Raw genomic sequence first — 16110 nt, 5'->3', positions numbered from 1 at the left:
AGTTTATCAATATGATTGTTTATCAAACGTAAGTAAATATATATTTTGCAGAGCCTCGTTTCATTGTGAAGTACGGCTTGTTTATCCTTTTACAGATCAGAAAATGTGTCCAAAACCTTACAAGAAATTCACGACAGAGATGTGCAGTCCTAGCTTCAGAAACACACAGTCCTCAAATTATCTGCCATTTCTGCATTTCCAGGTATAAATAAACATTGGGGGGGGGGGTCAGGATCCTGCCTACAACATGTAGGCTCCATGGAGATTACGGCAATGCCAGCAGATGGGATTCTGCTTCCCCACCCTCCCATTTTTAATTTTATTTAAATTTCTGCCCAGGTGAGTAATTGGGCAGAGTTTAAGAAATCCTTCTTATCATCATCAATTATCAGTGCAAAAGGATAATGAGGTATAAATGATGGGAGGGCTGGAGAAGAGCTTTCTGAACCTAAAGCAACGCCTAGCACACAAATATGTATGTTTGGATGCAGAAAAACAACTGTCTGCCCAAATCAGCCCTGGCAAAGATGCCGCAATCTCAGCGAAGCTTCAACAAGCTTGGGTGGCAATCTCCGAGACAAAAGCAAAATTGCCTTCGGGTGACCGAAGGCAACTCTTTTTTTTAATAAAGAGAAGGGAGAGCTGTATCAGGAGATCAGAGCTGGGGGAAAGTTGGAAAGGGTTCGCGGGAAGGGCGCACAAGGAAAGCGCCGGTGCCAGGGGTTTATTCGCCATTCTCCTTTCATTCCATCTTTTGTCGACTGTAACAGTTATCAGCAGAAATCTCCCATTTTATTGCAATGGGCAAAAGCACATCATCACTCAGAGCTGACAGGAGGACGGCCTGCGTCACCCGCAGAGGAAAGGGGAGCAGATAATGTGACCTCAGGTGAAGCCTGGCTGGAGGGCGACAGGATGGGAAGACTTGAGCCCAGGACAAGCGTAGGGGCACACATCTCAGGAACAACACATCTCTCCAGATATTTATAGCTGCCAGGAGACTGTGTTTGTGCATGTCATCTCACCAAGCCCAGAGGATGAGCATTAGCAGGCCTCAGTTCCAACCCTCGCTATCTGCAGCTAAAGGAAGCCAAGAAGCTTCCCTATCCTATCTCAGACCATTGGTGCATCTAGCTCAATATGGCCTACACTGGCTGCCAGCAAGGGCTCGCCACGATTTCAGGCAGGAGCCTCTCCCAGACCAACCCAGAGATTCCAGTGGAGATTGAGCCTGGGAGCTTCAGATTCTCTGCCTGTGGCCCATTCCCAAAGGGAACCAAAGATTTCTGCCAGAGTGCCCAGAAAGCAGGGTAGCAGTTGATGCTCAGAGCAGCTGGACCAGAACCTCCACTGCCCTGGATCAAGTACCGTATTTTTCGCTCCATAAGATGCACTTTTTTCTTCCTAAAAAGTAAGGGGAAATGTCTGCACGTCTTATGGAGCGAATGCATGGTCCCTGGGGCCGAATTGCCCAGGGGCAAAAAGCAGATCATGCTTTTTTTTTTGAAAGAGGGAAGTGGGTGTTGAAACAAAGCCGCTGATCATCGATCAGGGAGAGAGATAAGGGAGCTAGAGATAAAGGAGGCTGCCTGGGAGGGGAGAGGTAAAGACAGCAAACTTGCAAATGGGGGGAACAGGAAGACTAAAACAATAAGGAGAGAAATTAGAAGAAAAGGAGGAGCAAAAAGCTGCTCCAGCTAAGGAAAAGACACTAAGGCAAATGAGAGGGAAGGGAGTGTTTAAAGGAAACAGCTGATTGGTGGGATCGGGAGAGAGGTAAGGGACGCTAGCGATAAAGGAGGCTGCCTGGGAGGGGGGAGGTAAAAGCCCATGGATCCTCAGGATTTTTACATTGGGTCACCCCAAATTCACCATCAGATCACATGTCTGTGGCCACAGCATGAATCACAAAAATCATACACCCACTGTTTCATTCAGAATATTGTTTTTCTTGTTTTGCTCCTCTAAAAACTAGGTGTGTCTTATGGAGTGAAAAATACGGTATTTAGGGCTACACCAACTCATTGCCATTGTCTCCTTCAAAATGGCACAGGGCAAGTGGCCAAATGGGTCACTTCTTAGCTCAGGACATCTACCTTGCTAGCCCCAGAGGCATCACTGCGGGAGAGCCTTTTAAAACAAATCATTGCGGCTGGTTGTTTTGTCTGCCCAGCTCCCCGAGATGGTTTCCTGGGTTCTAAAATTCTCCCGCCTCAATCGGCAGCTTGAACGTCAATGTGTTGTCATTTAACTGCCAGGGAGCCCTCCAGAAGCAGATAGAGTTTCATGCAGAGATGCTACAGATCTGCTGACAGGGCGAGATGTCAACTTGCAAAGGACAAGCACACATTCCTCATGGAAAAGTCCATCTCTTTCAAAGAAGAAGTTGCCAAGGGAGGCAAAACCTCCTTAATTCCCATCAACTCCTCTTCCGCATTCACACAACCAATTCAAAAACACCTGGACCCTCAGGTCAGAATCCTCACCCTCTTGCCTTTTCCATTGCAATGGTTCTCAGAACTTTTTCCATTCTTTTTTTAGGTATGCATGAAAAATATGAAGGGTCTGCAATGCACCAGAACGCACGGCACAATTTAAACTGCTAGTACCTTGCATTTCCTAAATGCGTAACTCCAAAACATGAGTCTCTTTCATCATTCCTGGCCATAGTGGTGCAGAGGGAATCATCTCCTGACCTCTTAAGCACTGCTATATTATTATTATTTATTAAATTTGTATCCTGCCCGTCATCTGTAGTTTGCAACATAAAAAAACAAACGGAGAACACAAAATAAATGATAAAACAAGAACAAAAAAACCCCATTAAACACCCAACCCAAACACAGACTTTTTAGCACCTGTGAAGGCTCTGGGAGCTACCTGTGGGTTTTTCACACACACACACACACACACACACACACACACACACACACGTGCCCATGCCCCACATTCTTCCTACACAAATTCCTTGCTCCCATCTCTTTTCAGCACCAACTATGGTGTGGCGCTGCACATTGCCAGTTAGTGAATGAGTCTGAAACCAGGGTTCGAAGCTGGTTGGCAAGCCCTGGTTAAAAATTAACCACATTTAGCATTTTCCCGGTGCAGACTGTTATGTATTCAGTGGTCTGTGTTTGCCTGAGCTTGAGTCTGGACCATAGCTGTCAACTTCCCCCTTTTCTAGCGAGGAATCCTATTCGGAATAAGGGAATTTCCCTTAAAAACTGGGAAACGTTGACAGCTGTGGTCTGGACTAAGGATTCTGAGCTCTTGTGTTCTGATTCAATACATGATGTCCAATCACAGAACATTTCAGGATTTGGGCCTCTGCCATTGGCTCTTCCAACTCTGAGTCGTGATTCGCAGCTTGGAAGTTTAGACAGCCAATCACGTTGGGAGTGGGAGTGGCCCAGGCTTTCAGAGGTGTATATAAGCAGTTGCTTTGCCCCTGTTTCCCAGTTATGTAGTTCAATGAAGGTTTTACTGTTATCGCTGTGTCTTGCCTCATGGGAATCCACCTACACTTCACAGACACAACAGTATACCGTGGCTAAGTGGAGGAAGGAGGGGGAGGGAACCCACACCAGATAGTTAAGGGATCAGGAAATGACAGGTGCACACTAGACCAAGAGACCAGCTCCCTCCTGGATGCTTCACTTGAGATTCCTGCATTGCAGGCAATTGGACTAGATGACCCTCAGAGTTTCTTCCAACTCTACAATTCTACAATCCTGTGACCCGAGAGCATTCAAGCAGAAGGGGGAGAGAAACATGAATGGAGGATATATCTTTATTGGAAGTCAGGGATGCAGCAGACGAAGCTAGGCCAGCAAGGGGATCTGCTGCAAATCCTTGTGGAGAATGTTCTGGGGTCAGCCCTGAGAGACAGAGTGAAAAGGTATTTAGGGTGTGCAAAAAAAAGAAGAGAGTGAATTTTTTATTATTTTTATTATTATTTCGCCTTATCAGTCAGAACAGAAGAGCTGGTCCAGTCTCCTGTTCCCACAGGGGCCAACCAGATCCCCCAATGGGAAACCCACAAGCAATATTGAAGCTCTCTCCCCTTGTACGATTTCTAGCAGCTGGGATTCAGAGGGAATTACTGCACCCAGTTGCAAAGGCGGAGCAAAGCCTTGATGGCCAGCAGACATCAATAGCCTTCTCTCCCTCCATGAATCTGTCCAATCCTCTTTTAAAGCCATCCAAGATGGTGGCCATCACTGATTCCAGTGGGAGGGAGTTCCACGGGTTAACAAGGCGCTGCATAAATAAATCTGTCCTGAATCTTCCAGCATTCAGCTTCTTTGGATGTCCACAAGTTTTGAGAGAGGGAGAAAAACTTTCCTCTACCTACTTCCTCCTTTATAAGCTTCTATCTTTTCGCCTCTTACTCTCCTTTTCTCTAAATTAAAAAGTTCCAAACACTGCAACCTTTTCTCCTAAGTTGCTCCACGCCCACGATCATTTTGGTGGTCCTTTTGTGAACCTTTTCCAACTCTGCAGTCTTCTTTTTGATGTGAGGCCACCAGAACTGTACACGGCATTCAAAATGTGGTTGCACCATAGACTTGTAGAACGGGGTTCTGATGTCTGCAGCAGCTTGATTCCTTTCCTAATGATCCCTAGCACAGAATCCGGCCTTTCCCACAGTGCCTCAACCTGGGTCTCTAAGGGCTTTGGGGGCCTCCTTGGAAGTTCTCCAGATGTTCTGCAGCTCAACACCCACCAACAGTGGCTGGTGAGAGTTAGCCTCCCAAACATCTGGAGGGGGCAGGTTGGGGAAAACTGCTGTGATGATTCATCCCAAAAACTATTGCTACACCTTTGCCTTGCAACCTGCCATACACTATCCTGATTTGCAATTTGAACTGAGAGCCAAGGCGAATGGGGCAGCTGGGCTGGCCTTGCCGAACCTGCATTCGTGACTCAGTAGATAAAAAAAAAAAAACCACCACCCTCCACCCGGAAGTGCCCCAAACCTATTGTTTTGTGAGGTTCCCATGAAGTGCTCGTCCCTTTTCTGAAGCCAGCCCCATAATCCCTGCCGTCGATCACTTGCTTAGCGCTCAAAGGCGCATTAATATCGATGTACACAAGCCCAGGGCGTCACAACAAGGTGTGAACATTTCTCAGAAATCCCTTCGTGGCAAGGAAGACACAACTAGGGGAGACCTAAAGCGATAGCAGGAAGGGGGTTTTTTTTGGAGGGGGGGTTGAAAGTGTGTAAAAAGAGGGAGAGGAACATATATTTTTTTTCATCCACCCATGTAATTAATTGAAGCAGAAGCTGCAGGTAGCCTTCAGAAGAGGGTGGGGTTGGAGATCCCTGGGAATTTGAAAACAGGTAATTTTAAAGACACAGGATCTGGAGCCCAATTCCAACATAAGTAACAACAGTCTAGTTTGGTGAAGATTCCTCTAAAGCAGAGGTAAGCAATCTAAGGCCCAGGGGCCGGATGCGGCCCAATCGCCTTCTCAATCCAGCCCACTTCCCAATCCAGTCCGGGAATCAGCGTGTTTTTACATGAGCAGAATGTGTGCTTTGATTTAAAATGCATCTCTGGGTTATTCGTGGGGCATAGGAATTCGTTCATTCCCCCCCCCCCAAAAAAAATCTGGCCTACCACATGGTCTGAGGCATGGCTGAAAAAGGTTGGTGACCCCTGCTCTAAAGTGATGTTTCAAAGGTGAATCTGGTGAGAGATTTGCTGACGAAATTACATTTCGAGTGAAGCGGAAGGATAGCTTTGATGAGACAGAGAAATGTCGGCGTTGAGGGAGGTTTCCATATATCCCAAGGTTTTGAGTTTAGATATGGGGATAAATTCAATTCCACTTGTGCTTAAACGCAACTCTGCCTCATCTGCAGTTTCCAAAGTGATGCGTGAACCAAAATACAACCATCCCTCGAAATTCACACTTATCCAAATTTTGCAATGCAATTCTCCGTTCAAGTAATTCATGCACAAGCACAAGGGTAAGGTGCGTGTGTGTGTGTGTGTGTGTGAATGCATATATTTGTGGGAAGAAAGTCTAGAACAATCCATCATATTAGGGGAAACAACTTTGGAAAAATGAGCCCATTAGGCAAAATTGCATGCGAACATCTGTATATATTTGGGGAAAATTGCCACCAAAAGGCTGATCATTTTTTTTGTGTGAGGACTTTTCTTTAAAAAAGTAACGGATGTGGAACTGTGGAGAACTGGACACGAAGTTTGGGAAAATGAGAAGCAAAGAGCGGCTGCAATTGTCAGATTCTCCCATCCCAATGCTTGTTTTTGAGCTGCACTGATGCAGTTGAGCAACTGATGCCATCTGCAGAACATAGCGCAGTTCTACCTTTGGCATATGACGGTGTGCAGAATGCAAAGTACAAAATGCAAGGCAACACCCAGATCCATAACAGGTCTTACAGTGTGTGCTTGACCAGTAAAGACTGCTTCAGCCAGATTTTGACTGCCTGGCAAGAATCAGCCTCCATCTGTACAGCTTAACCAACATGGCAACCGTCTTTGAAAAGGAGCTGGGACTATTGCACTTGCGACGAGGAAGGATTCTGAGTGCAAGGCTTCTCCGAAGGCAGCACAAAGGCACAAAGTCCAGAGGAGCCAAAGACAAGCGGAATAGAGACCAAAATGTGCTTCAGTGGCAACTGGCTTCCTCCGCCCCCCCCCCCCAAAAAAAATCGGCAAAGCAACTAAAAAATGCTATGGAATGGGTGAGAGATTCCAGAGCAAAAATTAAACAACATGGCAGTTAATGCAGCTCCAGATCATAAAAGGAAACGGTACCCAGTTTAAGGTCAGAGTGGGTCCTTCCCAGATTTTGAACGCTCAGCTTCCTTTGTCCGTTTCGAACAGCCAGGCCGGGGGGGGGGGGATGAGAGGAGAGAAGGAGGAGGGAAGGAGCATCAGTGTTTGTATAGCCGCAATAATTTCCTTGTCAGCACCTTCATGGTGGTGGAACTCATTCCACTGAATGATTGGTTAAGTCTCTTCCTTTGAAGACAGAACTGCCTTCCCCCTTGGAAAGGGGCCAGAGAACATGGGCTGTGGGGGGTGGAGGGGGGAGAAGAGGAGGGGAGGGAGGGAGGGGTGGAGAGAGCTGTCTGCAACCTGGCTGCAGGTAGATTTCCTCGCCATACTTCTTTCTCTCTCTCCCAAATATAGCCGTTTGAAAGCAGCCCTCGAGTTTAAAGCTAAAATACTTTTAAGTATTGCAATTGAATTGTATTATTGCATTTTAACCCCCACTTCCCCCTCCAGGGAGCTCAACGTGGCACACATGGTACCCCCCCCCCCATTTCATCCACACAACCACTTTGTGAGGTAGGTGCAGATGAGAGGCTGTGACAGGGGTCAGGAATGATGGGAGTTGCAGTCCAACAACATCTAGGGACCTGAGTTTGAGAAAGGCCCTGTTATAACCACTATCCCACACTGCCTCTCAAGACGGTTGTCTGAGAATGAACACCATTAAGTCCAGAGTCACAGGAAAGAGTCTGGCTAGGCGATGGATTTTTGCGGGGGAAAGTTAGCTGCACTAGAAAACAAACTGCTTCCGGTTTGCAGGTTAAGGCCAGGTTTGGCCCATGCAGGAACATCGCCCGACACTCAGCCAAATGTCTCTCTGTGTGTTTTGTCTGTTGTGGAGCGAGACCAAGAGGATCCATCTATAGTCTGGACATTGAATTCCCATGTGCGCAGCCAGATGCCCCCGCTCCAGAAAGTCAATGAGAAGGACCTGGAGGCAGAAGGCGTTCCTCGCAGTGTGTGTCCCCTGGCACTTGGAGGTCTTCACTGCCCCTGACCATGGAGGTTCTCCTTTAGCTCCTTGCGCATGGATTATTGTTGTTGTTGTTGTTGTTGTTGTTGTTTATGAGAGAGGATTCTGATAGGTGGCCTGCATTTCGAGCCTAGCACAAGCAACTCTTTTGATACGGGGATTTAAGGAGCAGCATTCGAAGGACCGCAATTGTGCACTCCATGCTTGGCTGTCAACGTTTCCCCTTTCTTAAGGGAAATTCCCTTATTCGAAATAGGATTCCTCACAAGAAAAGGGAAAAGCTGACAGCTGTGGCTCCATGTTGTAAGCTACCCAAGCACCGGGGCGTACAAACGTTCTCGGAAACTGCTGTACACAACAGCCCTGGGAAAATGGCGCTGCAGAGGATTGCGTGTCAGGTGTCCCGGGTTCAACAACCTCCTGAAGACACAGGGAGAGGAGGGCGGAGCCTTCCCTTCACACCGTGTGCAGCCTGTAGATCTCCTCCCTAGCTCTCCCCCCTTCCAGCATTAAAGAAACCAACCAAAGTGGCAGATGTCTTGCCTGTTGCCTAACCACGCCAAATGCTCAGCGGGGTGAGGGAGTTCAGTGCCTCACGCCCAGTGGCTTTCATGCGCTTTCCCCCCTTTCCACTTGGCCAACGGCTGCAACTCAGGTCGCCGGCACCCTGCTCTGTGTGAGTCAGGGCCAAGGAGGAGTCGGGTGTCTGTCTGGCACAGGCCAGACCCGCCTGCATCTTGCCTCACTTCTTCCTCTATGACATCAGCAGCCCCTGAGCTCTGGCACATGAATGGAGGCACACTTTTCAGCGTTGGACTCCATGAACTTTGCAGGAGAACATGAGGAGCCTGCTGGATCAGGCCAATGGCCCATCTAGTCCACCATACTATTCTCACAGGGGCCAAATGCCCCGAGCAACATTGGAATCTCGATAGACTGCCTCTGGGGCTGGAGGTTCCATCTGAGCATCAGAAGATAGCCCCGACGCAAGCCAGTGGCCCATCTGTTTCTTGCAAAGGCCAACCAGATGGGAAACTTGCAAGCCATGGTTTCCTCAATGGGAAACCTAAAAGCAGAGTTTCCCCAACAACTGGCATTGAGAAGAGGCAGAGCACAGCCATTGCGTCTTGTAGCCATTCATAGCCTTCTCCTTCATGAGGGGACTTTGCTGCTGCGGTCTGAGCTCTTTGGGTGCAACACAGCAGGGGCGGCGTGTTCTATGGACACCCCCAGCCCAGCTGATCGCTCAGGATTTGGACTTCGCCGGCGAAGGGAGCGTGGCCAAGGAGCACAAGGGAGTGCAAAGGCCTCTCCTCTGCAGAGGTACCTGGGAGGGCTCTGTTCTCCACAGGCCCTTCATTAGGACTTGCACAACAGTTCTGCCTCCCAGGCTCTCGGGTGGAACTCACTCACAGGAAACCCCTGGCCGGAGAGGAATGAGTCACAAGGAAGAAGAGGCAGTGGGAGCCAGAAGGGTAGGAGTTGCAAAAACTGAATCATGGAATCAGAAAATTGTGGAGCTGGAAAGGATCCCCTAAGGGTCATCTAGACCAACCCCCAGCCATAACTAAGAAGCCGACACCCATTCTCCCACCTTTCTGTAGGCCTTATGACTTTGTAAAGAGCCACAGCCACTGATCCTCAGTAGGCCAGATGACCAAGCTTTCCTTCAAACCTATTCCTTGACCTCTTATAGCCCCACCAGAGCATAAAAACAGTGTAAGAAAGGACCACAGTCACAGTGGCCAACCAGGTGCCCACGGGAAGCCTGCAAGCAGGATCCGGGCCCCAGAGCCCTCTCTCCTCCTGTGGTCTCCAGCAACTGGGTTTCAGAAGTGTTTGCTGCCTTCAGCTGTGGAGGCAGAGGTCAGCCATCCTAGCTAGCTGCCACTGAGAGCTTTGTTCATCTGGGCAGAGCTTCTATCCACTGTCTCCCACCTCCAAAAGTTCTCCAGCTCCCCTCACTCCAGCCCTTCCGCTCCACCCTTCCTGACCCATCTCCTCTTCTTGCTCCTCCAAATTTAAAAGATGGCAAAATCCCTCTCGGGCCAGGTGTAGGTTTCTTCTGAAAGGTGGTCCAGCAATTGGTGACACTCAACATGCAGAAGACATCTTTGAAAGGAAGTCCTCAGGCCCAAACAAGAGATGGGTTGTGCAACCCTGGGCCCCCGAGTCTGGATATTTTCACAGCCGGGCGGTGGTGGTAATGGGTGGTTGAGGCAGCATTCCTAAAACTTTGTTAAAAATCAGCATTTTCGCTTCGGTTTCTGTCACCCGCTTCGAGGACTCCGGAACAATGTCAACCATTTGGAATTACACGATTTTCACGTCCCACCGGAATTGCAAAGAAAATGGTGCCAGGGCCAAACTGTTGCAAAAAATAGCACAAAGTGCTGTGATTTCCCCCGCCATGTAATTTTCTCAAACTGCAAAGCGGCTTCCCTGCCCCCTCTCTTCTTAATTATGGATATCGTGGTTCAGAAGCAGAAATGAACACCGTTTGCTTCGATCCAGCCCCCTCCTCCTCATGCTCCTCTTTCCACACCAGGAGAGTAGCATCAAAAGACCAAAAGTATTTTGCGAGGCCTGCACGGTATCAACACTTAAAAGAAAGAAAGAAAGCAGCCCTGTCCAATTTGAAACAGAGCTGAAGCTTCCCTTTTTCAACAAAGGGACGCCGCTAACTCTGCAATGCTTGAGACATTTGAACCCGGTGACTGAAGGGCCATTGGGAAGCGTCAGGAGGACAAGGGGAAGATAGCCTGGAAGATTCAGATGTGATGGAGTCCCCTTCTCTTCTGAAAAGAGGTAATGGATGTGGATCAGACCTGACCAGTGTGTGAGAGACGCAAGAACAATGGGGAGCAAGAAACAGCGACAGATAGATTCACTCCTCACAGGCAGCGGAGATGCAGGAGAGAAGCAGAATTATTCCAAAAACACAACACAAGAGGCCATCAACATAGAGCGCCCATGCTGTGCTTGGTTCTTGGGTAAATTTTGCCAAGACCAGTCCAGGATGGAGTTAGATGTACCTCCAGCCCTAGCCCCAGAGAATCAGGGTCAGAAGACGTGTTCTCACTTGGCTACATTGGGTGATCTTTCCATTTTACAGATGGGCAACTGAGGCGTGGAGCAACGTAACCAGAAAAAAAATCACAGCTGAACAAAGAGGCATCTCTGCCTGGCCAAATCTGGAGAGAAAGCAAGGCACTAGCTGGATGGAGAAGGGGGTAAGCCAGCAGGGGCCCCCTTGCGATAGCCTTCCTACTTAAGCCTCTTCCAAGCTTCTCCAGTCCACCCGTGCCCAACGAATGCTCGCCCAACTGTTTGGAGCCGTTTGCACAAAAAGAAATTTGCCAAGACAGACATTTGCTTTCTTGAACCATTTCTCCTTTCCATCGACACACTCTAGGACAACTGCTATCCCAGCTACCAGAGGAAGGGCAGGATATAAATTTAAGAAATAAATTAAATTCTGTTCTCAAATGGGCCCACTGATGATTATTATTATTATTAAACTATCTGGGCAGGCTGCAGGGAGATTTCCCTCCTCCGGGAGGCTTTCTCAAATCACAGGGTTCCGCTGCCTCCTCTTTTCAGATGGCGTGTCAACACAGCTGCCCTCTCCTCTGGAATGTAAGCTAATATTGTTGTCAACCTGGAACATAAGGGCTAACTTCCTCCATGTGTAGCTTCCCCCATAAACACACACACACACAAGCGAACAAGCGTCCCGAGTCTCAGATCAGTCCAACATTTTGCGTGCATGCTCTGCGCACACAGACTCCCGCTTGCACCCAGACAGAAATAATGGCTCTGTAAACAAGGAACCCAGGTGATGCTCAGCACACACATTACAGCCGCATTATATGCATGGCTTGTTGACAGAGATTCAAAAAGGGCTTTTCTCTGCCTGGACGGGATAATTAGCCACCTTACGGAAAACTAGCTCCATTAACTCGCTATCTGCAAGCAATCTGGTCTCCAAAAGAACCTCTCTTTGCACTGCTTTTCAAACCTAGTCAAGTCCTCCGCAATGTGCTTCTTTGCACCCAATCATCTATTGTGGCAACAGAAAGAGAGTTACAATGGTTTACAGTCAACAACAGAGACCAAAGCACCCAATTTCTACAAACTTGGGTATTTATTTATTATCATTATTGCAATTCTCAAAATGCCTCAGCACTGTCCAAAACCCAAATATTAACCACCTCTGCCCCAGTTAATGAAATGGGAGGGAGGGGAGGCGAAAAGAAAGCTTTCTAAAGCGTCCTAGACTTTCTCCCTGGAAGGAAGGGAGAGAGAGAAACGTTAGCAAAGACCTGCAATGTCTCCTTACCTCACTATACTGGGACTGGGCATTATTCTCAAGGTACAACATGTTAGCAGTGAGGTTAAGCAGCGCTGCTGTCCTCTCCTCGGGCTCCAGGGTGCTGTTCCTTTCCACCAGTTACCCCCCACCCCCAATAAGACCCTCTGGGGTAACGTGGGCGATCCCGCTTGCAAGCTGTCAGGACAAGAGTGTGTGCTCCTCTACATAATTTAAGGTTGCCTTATATACCTCTCCGGGCGAGGAGGGGGGTGTGGGTGTGGGGCGGACCTGCTTGGCTGTACCTGTCAAAATGTTGCACACCTGGGCTGCTCCACTCCAATGGAGGGAGGCCTCTCCCAGCTCATTAAGTGGCGAAGGAATCCTTATCACCAATCTCTAAAAAGGAAAGGAGGAGAAGAAGAGGGGACAGAGGGAGAGGGAGGGAGGGAGGGAGACAGAGAAAGAGGGAGCAAGCCAGACAGAGGGCGGGACGTAAAAAGAGCTTGGAAGGGACGGAGAGGCTTTTCCTGGTCACTTCTTGCAATGTTTGGAAGGAAAAAGCAGGCAGAGAAGCAACAGCATCCCGACAACTTTGTTAAACTTCGTACAAAACAAATGGTGCCTAATGTTCAGTATTTATTTTTGCAAAATGCTCCAACCAAGCCGCACAACTCGTTTAAGGCAAGAGTGGGTCGCAAATCTAGCATCTGCCATTCCCATTTTCCTGGTTAGACCATAAGAACATAAAAAGAGCCTGCAGGATCAGGCCAATGGCCTGTCTAGTCTAGCATCCTGTTCTCCCAGGGACCAACCGGATGCCCATTATGGTAAAGCAGCAAAGCAGAATTCAAGCACTAGAGCAATATTCTCCCCTCCTGGGGTCTTCAGCAATGAAGACTTCTGCTTGCCCCATCCTTTAGAAAAAGTGGGTTGCAGTGATTTTGCCCTCGCCCTGCTTTTCCCCAGAAAACTGCTCTTTAGTGGTAAATCGGGACAAATGGCAATCTTCAGTACATCCCGAGTGCTGCTTGCTCCAATTCAGCGCTTTCCCACTGGAAATGGAGACAGGGATAAGAACCAAGAGCCAGAGAAAAAGCCTTGTTCAAAAGTTATTCACCCATAGTTATTTGCTGCAGCAGCTAAAAGAACCTCCAGTGTCAGGAGCAATATACCTTTGGCACCAGTTCCTGGGAGGTGGGGTGCACAAGTACGGAGGGGCAGGTGTTGCTTTCTCTGTGGTCTCTTGCCGCTGTGGCCATCAGTTGGGGGTCCAGTCAAATCCAGAGTCCTGTTGGAAACAGCGGACGCCAAGCAAGGATCTCTATATTATGCCAGACAGCAGAGGAGAGGCTGACTTTCTTTGACTGAAGTATAACTCATAATGGGTCCTCAGGGTTTGGAAGGTGGGAGACAAGCGAGGGAGGGTTTATTTACTCCTGGGAAGGGGAACTGGGTGCTGCACAGCACAGTTCAGTTTGGAACAGAGAAATCCAGAAACAGTAGGAAGGACTGGGATGGGCACCACACACAAGCTTTCGGATGACACACGATTCTTCACTAAGTGAAACAGAATAGCTGGCTCTTTGGGGTAGTGCTCTACAACCCTTACAGCTCATAAGAATAAGAATAACGGCCATTTAAATATATATTGGAATTTCCTCACACTTCCTTTCCTCCCGGTGAAGAGATCTGTGTTAATACGAAACTGACTCCCATTATTACAAGTCTGCAAGGAGACCAACGTCCCTGACAAGAGACATCTCTCGTATCCCTAGATTATTACACTGACGCATCAGACGTAATAATAATATGCGCAGATACACATTTCATTAAATGCATTTCATCAACTATGAGCGTTAGTAAGAGTTGGTGCAGCCGACTCATTAAGATGATGAGCAACAGGCCAGGAATTCCCCCAGATCTCACCTCTGACGTGAACTCTGCACTTGGCCTGAGGAAAGTCACCTCTCAGACTCAGCGGCAAGATGGAGGAAAATACTGGCAGACTTTATTGGGCTGTTGTAAAGATTACAGCAAAAAAGAAATAACAATTCTGTCTGGAATATCACTCAGAGACTGCTGCAACAAGCATGCTTTGAGAGCCAGTGTGGTGCAATGGTTAGAGTGTTGGACTAGAGCCTGGGAGACTAGGGTTCGAATCCTCGTTCGGCCAAGAAGCTCACTGGGCCTGTCAGGTCCTCTTGGCCTAACCTTCCCCACAGGGTTGTTGTGAGGGTTAAATGATGAGGGCAGCGCCAGATTTAGGTTTGATGAGGCTCTCATCTCCTGAAGGCAATGGGGCCCTTTATATGTCCCGCTGTCCTTTGCCAACAACAAATTGTTGCTGTTTTTTGTGTTGAATACATGCTAGATGGTCATTGATGGACCTAACAGGTATCTAAAGCCATTTGCACATAACAAAATATGTATTTTATCAAAGTAATTGTTGAACTGAAATACAATTAAGAAGTACCGTGGTACCTCAGGTTAAGTACTTAATTTGTTCCAGAGGTCCGTTCTTAACCTGAAACTGTTCTTAACCTGAAGCACCACTTTAGCTAATGTGCCGCCGGAGCACGATTTCTGTTCTCATCCTGAAGCAAAGTTCTTAACCCGAGGTACTATTTCTGGGTTAGCAGAATCTGTAACCTGAAGCGTCTATAACCTGAAGTGTATGTAACCCGAGGTACCACTGTATATTAGTAGTGAAATACAATTAAGAAGAATTATATTAATAGTGAAATAATTATTAAGCTCTAACTTAAATTGATTTTATATTCATAACAAACTTAATAATGCAAACGCATTGGCGTTTGGCAATAACAAAAGTTTAGAAACACAATTTACAGAGACTCAGAATTTGGGGGTGGGCAAGAGAGTGGGGCCCTAAAATATAGCTTGTTTAGCTTCTACGTAAATCTGGCACTGGATGAGGGGCAGACTCAAGGACGCCTGAGGCTGGATCCAGAATCAAAGAAATCTGCTATACATCTTCCACCTGGAGATCCCACTGGGAATTGAACCTGCCACCTTCTGCGGGCAAAGAAACCTCTCTGGCACTGAGCTTTGGTCCTTTTCTGCTATGGCGAAGCCATCTTATCTCCCTAAGCACCCCTAGGATTGGAAACCAGGAGCCCCTGCGCCCTAACTCAAACTCAGAGCCCCCAGGTAAACCCTCCTTCGTTGGAGTTTACGTAGCTGAGGTTGAGATGGCCACCTGTCAGAGATTTTGGACTAGATGACCCCGGAGGGGGGGGGGTCTCTTCCAACGCTACCATCTTTGATTCTAAACGGCCTTGGCCCAGTATACCTGAAGGAGCGTCTACACCCCCCCATCATTCTGCCTGGACACTGAGGTCCAGCCCCGAGGGCCTTCTGGCAATTCCCTCATTACGAGAAGCAAAGCTACAGGGAAGCAGGCAGAGGGCCTTCTCGGTAGTGGCACCCGCCCTGTGGAACGCCCTCCCAGCAGATGTCAAAGAGAAGCACAACTACCAGACTTTTAGAAGACATCGGAAGGCAGCCCTGTTTAGGGAAGCTTTTAATGTTTAATAGGTTATTGTATTTTAGTGTTTTGTTGGAAGCTGCCCAGAGTGGCTAGGGGGACCCAGCCAGATGGGTGGGGTATAAATAAATTATTATTATTATTATTATTATTATTATTATTATTATTATTATTAGATTCTAAGCCAGAGATCTTGGATCTGCTCAGAGGTGGAGCTAGCTGCTCTGACACCAGGAGCAGCACCCATGATGTGCACCCAGGGGCAGGGCTAGCCGTCAGCGGGGACAGGACCAGCGTTCCAGGGGGTGGGGGCAATGTCACCCCCCCTCAGGGATGACACCCAGGGCAGACAGCACCCACCACACCCTCCGTCCCTCCGCCAGTGGATCTGCTTCTTCTTCAGGGCAGATCTATTTAAGTGGCCATTATATACACCTTCCTCACTGCAGGGAGCCCTTGCCAGTGAAGGGTGCCAAGGGGGGGGGTGCGGAGTTGAATAACC

At 48.2% G+C, this 16110-nt stretch overlaps 1 protein-coding gene across 4 annotated transcripts in view; it reads right to left on the bottom strand.

Annotated features, from left to right (window-relative positions):
• Positions 1-12323, bottom strand: part of TP63 (tumor protein p63) — a gene marked incomplete at its 3' end in the record, with an annotated part of 94500 nt that extends 82177 nt beyond the window's left edge. For all 4 annotated transcript variants that reach the window (XM_083504207.1, XM_083504209.1, XM_083504208.1 and 1 more), the window contains exon 1: positions 12131-12323. In XM_083504207.1, coding sequence (XP_083360333.1) covers positions 12131-12172 — 42 coding nt within the window. In that variant the 5' untranslated portion in view covers positions 12173-12323. The remainder of the gene's footprint in view (positions 1-12130) is intronic.
• Positions 12324-16110: the final 3787 nt, after the last annotated feature.

The sequence above is a fragment of the Podarcis liolepis genome (genome assembly GCF_965112155.1).
Source record: "Podarcis liolepis genome assembly, chromosome: 5".
In the NCBI taxonomy this organism is placed as follows: domain Eukaryota; kingdom Metazoa; phylum Chordata; class Lepidosauria; order Squamata; family Lacertidae; genus Podarcis; species Podarcis liolepis.
Note: the sequence above shows the minus strand (reverse complement) of the source record. Positions and strands in the feature narration are given on the sequence as shown.